General features: G+C 35.2%; 1 protein-coding gene and 1 non-coding gene across 2 annotated transcripts in view; both read right to left on the bottom strand.

The window, feature by feature from the left end:
* Positions 1-780: 780 nt before the first annotated feature.
* The window catches only part of GFRAL (GDNF family receptor alpha like), a 32964-nt gene continuing 26609 nt past the window's right edge, over positions 781-7135 (bottom strand). The window contains exon 7 of the mRNA XM_069070705.1: positions 781-1048. Within this exon, the coding sequence (XP_068926806.1) occupies positions 781-1048 (268 nt within the window). The remainder of the gene's footprint in view (positions 1049-7135) is intronic.
* LOC138148192 (U6atac minor spliceosomal RNA) lies at positions 2407-2531 on the bottom strand. The gene has a single exon (XR_011164992.1). It is a non-coding gene; the product is annotated as a U6atac minor spliceosomal RNA (small nuclear RNA).

The raw sequence follows: 7135 nt of genomic DNA, 5'->3' as shown, positions 1-7135 counted from the left end.
TATTACAGGTAGATCAACCAATATCATAGAGTCAGGAAGACAGAAGAGACAAATTTCACATGGGCACTGATGTTAACAATTAGTATTTTAACATTGAAGATCTCTTTCATCTCTCAACTTATGGTTCTGACTGGGACTAGACTGATAATTATTATTTTAGAATAATATCCCTTATCTAAACTAATAATTGTTAATGGGGTGATTTCCAATAAATAAAAAAGACAGTTGATAAAGAATGATAGTGTATCTCCCCAATAAAAAATAGCAAATACATGCTTACCAGCATAAAATTTAGTAAAGAAAAAAAAAATATATATATATATATATTGAGAGAGAGAGAGAGAGGACAGAGAGAGAGAGAGAGAGAGAGAGAGAGAGAGAGAGAGAGAGAGAGAGAGAGAGAGAGAGAGAGAGAGAGAGAGAGATGAGATATAGGTATGGGTATCTACTACATGAAAAGCACTGTTCTGTGTTAGACAGTTGTGATATAAAAACTAAACATTCTCCACCCTCAAGGAGATCATACTCTGCTTAGGAAAAAACAAACAAATATATATACATATCTTATTTCTTCTCAGATAGAACCTCTGATTTCATTGGCATAAGGTCAAGGCATCACTTTCCCTACTAATGTAGATATGTGTATATATTCATCTATGAATATACACATGTACACATATCTGTATATGTATATACATACCAATATATATAATATATGTATATATATATTTAGCTTTAGATCTAGTTGTTACATAAAAATTGACATTTTTAAGGGTCATGTTAATCAGATGACTTACTGAAGCAGGACCTGCTCTGAAGCATGTGATAAAAAATCTCACACAAAGGTTGTTCAGTGAATGGAATGGAGCTACAGGTACATTGGACATGAAGGATGGTCCCCAGGGTGCCAATATATGCGGCTTTGCATTTATCATCTGCTGAGCAAGTTATATCTTCCTTATTGAAGGTATTAATGCAAGTCTCATCATAATAACATTTTTCAGTGACACGCTGCCAACATTTTGACTGAAATGTTTCATAACGGCTTCTGGTAAAAAAAAAAAGGTCAAGAATAGTTATTAGTTATTCACATTAATTCAATTCAACCAATCAATCAATAATCATTTATTAAAGCACCTACGATGTTCCAGACTCTATAGTAATAAATAGTGAAAGATGTGTGAAAAGTACTGTGTTAGATGTTGGTGATAAAAATGGAAAAAAAAAAACAGCTCAAACATTCCCTATCCTCAAGAGGCTCATATTCTACTTTGGGAAACAATTTATATATAGATAATTTTTCACAATTGAACCTCTGATTTCATTGGTATAAGAAGGCCAATGAGTCATGTTCCCTACTAATGAAGATTAGTTGTAAAGTCCTGCCTAACTCTTTGTGACCCCATTTGGGGTTTTCTTGGACAAGAAACTGTAGTGGTTTGCCATTTCCTTCTCCAGCTCATTTTATAAATGAGGAAACAGAGGCAAACAGGATTAAGTGACTTGCAAACACAGTTTCCAAGGTCAGATTTGGATTGGAAAGATGACTTCCTGGTTCTAACCTCAGCACTCCATCCACTGTGCCACCTAGCTACCAATGCCAATTAATACCTATTCTCAATTTATCCTCTCTGAGAGCTGTCTACATTAGAGAAATAAGCAATGAATTAACTTTCCCAGGCTCATACAGCCAGTAATAAACAGAGCTGCATGTTTTTGACCCGTCTTCTTTTTTTATTTTTTTGATGTGGAGCCCTCTTCTTCTCCATATGGAGAATTCCTTTTTTTTTCAAATGCTTTATTAACTTCTGATTTACATCATTCATTTCCGCCAGATTTTGAGTTACAAATTTTCTCCCCGTTTTTCCCCTATCCATCCCCCCAAAATAGCAGTTCCACATGATATCCCCAACTCCAATCTACTCTCTCCCATATTTTCTCCCATACCCCTTTCAACTTTTCCAGTGGACCTCTATGCCTCAGTGCCTGTATATCTTATTTCCCAATTACATGTAAAATAGTATTGATAATAGTATACATATATTATACATATATATGTATATACATACATACATATAATAGTATACATATTATAATATATATATAATAGTATATATATATATATATAAATCCATATTTGAATATTTGATTTTAAAACTTTGAATTCCAGATTCATTCCCTTCCTCCCTTGTCACCCTTACTGGGAAGATAAGCAGTTCAGTATAGGTTGTACATGTGTGGCTAATGCAAGACAATAACATAGTAGATACATTGTAAAAGACTGACTATATTTCCCTCCCTCCTATCCCACCTCCCATTTGTTCTATTCTCTACTTTGATCCCGTCTCTTTTCAAAAGTGGGTGCTTCCAACTTCCCTCCCCCCAACCTGCTCTCCCTTCCATCATAAAAAATGGTTAGATGCCACAGAGTAGGTGGCAATGCCTTAACCATATATGTGTTGTAAAGGCCACTAGGACCTCTTCCATCCTTATCAAGGGGAGTGCTAACCTTCTCTCCTTTCATACAACACTGACCCAAGTCTTCTTGACTCTAAGATAAACTCTGTATCCACTAAGCCCCACTATCAGATAAGGTAAAATAAAATATATTCAGGAGAATGCAAAGTAATTTTCAGTAGGGAGGGGACTAACAACTTGGGGGCTGGGAGAGGATTGGACTGGGTCTCAAGCAGGAAAGGGTATTTGAGCTGAGCCTTGAAGGCAACTAGAGATTCCATGAAGCTTAGAGAAAGGAGAAGCAGCATGGAAATAATCTGAAGATGGAATATTAGGCATAAGGAGACAAATGCATCAGGGGATAATACAAAATCTTATTTTTGCACCACTAGGCTTGTACCACATTCATTTATTGTTCCTCAAAACTTGTTGTCTAAAATAGAATTCAGAATTCTAGGGACTTCCTAAATGCAAATGGAAGGTAAAGTTATATTAGAAAATACCTCTAATAGGAAAAGAAAAAAAGATGAGATTCTATTTCTGATTAAACATAGATATATTAATTCCCATTCATTTTAACTTCAGTTGTGGGTTCATTTGGTGAACGAAGATTTATGGTATGGCACTAATTATCTCTAGCAAAACTACTTTTATGGTAATCAATCAGCTATTTTCTCATTGAGTGAGTTTGGTCTAAGTCACTTCACCCAAATTTCCCATCGATGAAAAATGGACGATAGCCCATTTTCTTCTCTTGGACTCCAGGGCTTCAATTGAACTTGACTAAATATTGCCAAGACTCCTAGCAGTTTCTAATTAAAAGCAAATTTAAAAAAATCATCAGAATAAAATATTTTTTTGTTTCTATTTTTATTTTCTTTTTAAATATAACTGCTTAGTATTTACTTTGATTGTTCATTTTTGAAGAGGACCAATGAGATCATGGGATGAGATTTTGACTCCTGCATGAACTGGATTTAAGTGAGGTAGACTTGTTGAGAACATTGAGACAATATATCATCTTGATGTACTGCCAAACATGAGAACATTTAGATAATATATTTGATCAATTTTTATAACAATCTTCAGAAGTTACTCCAATTACTTTTTTGAAACATTCATGACAAAATAGTATTATTTTTACAATTTCATCAGCAACATAGAACTCTATCTTGATATTTATATTGAAATTAATTTCTAGCCTATTTTAGCAAGTTGTTATATAAAATTTACTGCATGCCTCCTGGGTACATAGCTCTTGGTTATCTATCATGATATACTGCTAATCTCTTTAAGGAAATAGACCACAGTGATAGTATCCTCCATTATCTGGGAGTGTGCTTTCTTTAATCTTCACATTTTAAACAGCCTTTAATTAACCATTTTTTCAAAATTATTAAAATATGTTGTAAATTGTAGTTTTATACACAAATTTAAAATATAACCTTAAACATTTCCAAATTATTTAATGCTAGAGGGCAGCTAGGTGGTACAGTGGATAGAGCACTGGGCTTTGAGTTAGGAAAGCTCATCTTCCTGAGTTCAAATCTGGCCTCAGACAGCTAACCGTGTGACTCTGGGCCAGCCATTTAACCTTGTTTGCCTCAGTTTCTTCAGTTGTAAAATGAGCTGCAGAAGAACATCGCAAACCCCTCCAGTAACTTTTCCAAGAAAATCCCAAACAGGGTCTTGAACAATCAGACATGACTGAAATTATTTAACAATAACAATAAAATTCAATGTTACAGAAGAAATAACTTCTTTGGGCCAGATATCTGTAATCTATCTATCTATCTATCTATCTATCTATCTATCTATCTATCTATCTATCTATCTATCATCTATCAAATTTCTTCTCCCTTTCTCTAACTAAACCTTCTTCATCATATTCCTTATCTCCTTCACTCTCTGAATAAGATGTGGTCCTCTGTCCTAGTAAAGGATTTTTGATCCTATTCCCACTCATCTCCTCCAGAAGTTTGACCATTAAATCATCTTTCTTTCAGTTTCAATTCTTCCTCTGTTGCACCTGTCCTTGATAGTTCCCTCCCTTCTTTCATCTGCATTCTTTCATACACTGACTCCTTATACCCTACCTATAACCAGATTCACCTTTCCCCCTCTAATTGGAATTTTTTTCCTATGTATCTTTATTTATCTTTGTTCCCCCTCTCAGTGTCTAAGGCAATACTAAGCTTTCAGTTTTCAATTTTGTAAACAATAACAATTGCAAAATGTTAAAAGGAAATCATGATTTTTTCTAATTTATATGGAAGCAGTGAGTTTCCTTTTTTAAATACCATGTATTACTTATTACCTTGCCTTTACTTTGTTATTACAAGAGCAACTTGATTCTTACTACTTTGCCAGAAAGAGGTTCCACCTTCCCTCAAAGTGGAATAAACCTGGTTTGAAGGAAAAAAAATAAACTATGCTCAATTTAAAAGAAATATTAAGCCTTTGCAAGAGGCAACTAATAGTGTTAACAGAGAAGTGTCATTATGATTCTAATTCTCAAGAGATCTCTTTATACCAGGTTAAAAAAATGCTCATGGTTAGAAAAATATGTACATTGCTGCTCTGACCACATATTCAGGAACAAAATGACTCTCCCTCCATATTTTAAACAATGATGTTCACTTATATAAATAAAGTCTTAAACTGTGCTTTTCTGTTGAACTTTCTGGTTCTCAGGAATTAACTTCTCTTATCTGTTGGGTTTCTCAGCAGAGAAAGGGAGGATATGTACTGCCATGGGGCTCCTATTAACTCCTTTGTTGTACTTTATACAAGACCAACTTGAGAAAATGTTACCTTGAGAAAGTGATCCAGAACCCCATAGCAAATCAGAAAGCTTAGTTATGTTTTTTCATCCTGTGGAAGATTTAGTATCATAAAGGTCTGCATGGAAGAAATGTCCAGTATTTTTCCACCTAGACCCTGAAGGGCATTAAACCCTCACTTCATTTAAAATGTGTCTTGTTACTCAGTCTTGGCAGCAGGAGTCCCAACTGCTATTCTCATTCTCAGTTGCATTTTGAAAAGACCCAATTTGTACCCAGTAATTGAAAATTTAGCATCCAAATTGATGTATGGCTATTTGAGGTAATGATTCAGGGTCCCTTATAGAAGTATCAGAGACCTGAGGGGCTGCTGATTGACATCAATTCTTCTATATCCTAATAAAACTTGTTTCACTCGATAACTATTTGTGTCAGTAATTTCTTGTACCCCTGAGATTTAAGCATAAACCATGTTTGGCAGTTCGTCAAGCTAATACATACCTATTCGGTTTTCTACTCCTGGCCCAATGAGGGTGAATTGATTTTGCTTATCTCCCCCTCTTTTTCAGTATCCATTCAATATACCTACTGCTGTTAAACATCTACTGAGCCTTTTGGAGAAAAGGAAAGACACTCATATCTCCTTTCCATCTTCTTTCAATTTCCCATCTCCTTCCGTGGCAGCTGGATCAGGTCATACAAATTGATCTGGGGCTTCTTCAGACTTCTCAACAGATTTTCAATGAAAAGGATTAGGGGCAGAGGTGGCACCTTTGCAGAGACTTGAAATACGCAAGGAAGAATGCCTAGGTAGTAAAGATACATATTTCTACTACATTTTCAAAGTGTTTTCCTCAAATTAACCCTGTGAACTAGCTGATGAAAATTTTTATTTTACAAGTAAAGAAGAGAGAATTGGAGTAGAATTGGTGTTTGTGAAGAGAGGGAATAGGTAAAAAGGGGAGGGGAGAGGAGGGAGTGGTCATGGATATGGACACTCCCTTCATTGATACAGAATCCACATCTTTGCCACCTCAGTAGACAGTATTCATGGAAAAAAAAAACATTGCTAGGTGTCCAACATTTTGGTGGAAAGACATTTGGTTTATATATAAATTAGGTAAACCAAATATATGTATTATGATTTGTGTGTGTGTGTGTGTGTGTGTGTGTGTGTGTGTGTGTATCTTGATAATGGGCACATTTTGATTAGTGGTAAGTGCTAGGAGTTGCTTTCCTGGGGAACTGGGCCAACACTCTTATAAGCCAATATGGGAACCAAGAAAGGATATAAGATACTTTTAAGAGGCTTGTAGAGAGATTCAAAATTGAGAGTAAATTCAAAATATAGATTTAAAGAAGCAATTGATAAGGAATTAACATGGTGATAAATCAAATTTTAGTTTAATGGCAGAAGTTATCCTAAAAGGCTAAGATTCTTTGAAATTTCAAAAACTATTGTTTTGAAAAGCAAGGGACCATATTCTATTGACTTTTAGAAGACTGATGGAACAGAAAAAAAAAAGACTACAATTGAAACATTTCCAGGAAGGTGGTCTAGACACAGGATTTCACTGATATTAGATATTCCTGCTGTGGATGTTCTGTCCACTGATACAGATAGCAGCTCATATATAATTTACAGTCTTAGAGAATTGCCTGAAAACACTAAACATATAAGTGATTTGCTCAGGGTCATAGGCTAGTATATGATAAAGGCAAGAATTGTGCCCAGGTCTTCCTTACTCTAAGGTTGGACCTCTATTTTTTATGCCAGGTGTGTGTGTGTGTGTGTGTGTGTGTGTGTGTTAGTGGAAGAGAGACAGAGAGAGAGAATGAGAGAGACAGAGAGAGAGAGAGAGAGAGAGAGAGAGAGAGAGAGAGAGAGAGAGAGA

This window comes from Petaurus breviceps, unplaced genomic scaffold (assembly GCF_028583685.1).
Source record: "Petaurus breviceps papuanus isolate PSGF00001 unplaced genomic scaffold, PetGlider_PUasm1.0 90822, whole genome shotgun sequence".
Classification (NCBI taxonomy): domain Eukaryota; kingdom Metazoa; phylum Chordata; class Mammalia; order Diprotodontia; family Petauridae; genus Petaurus; species Petaurus breviceps.
Note: the sequence above shows the minus strand (reverse complement) of the source record. Positions and strands in the feature narration are given on the sequence as shown.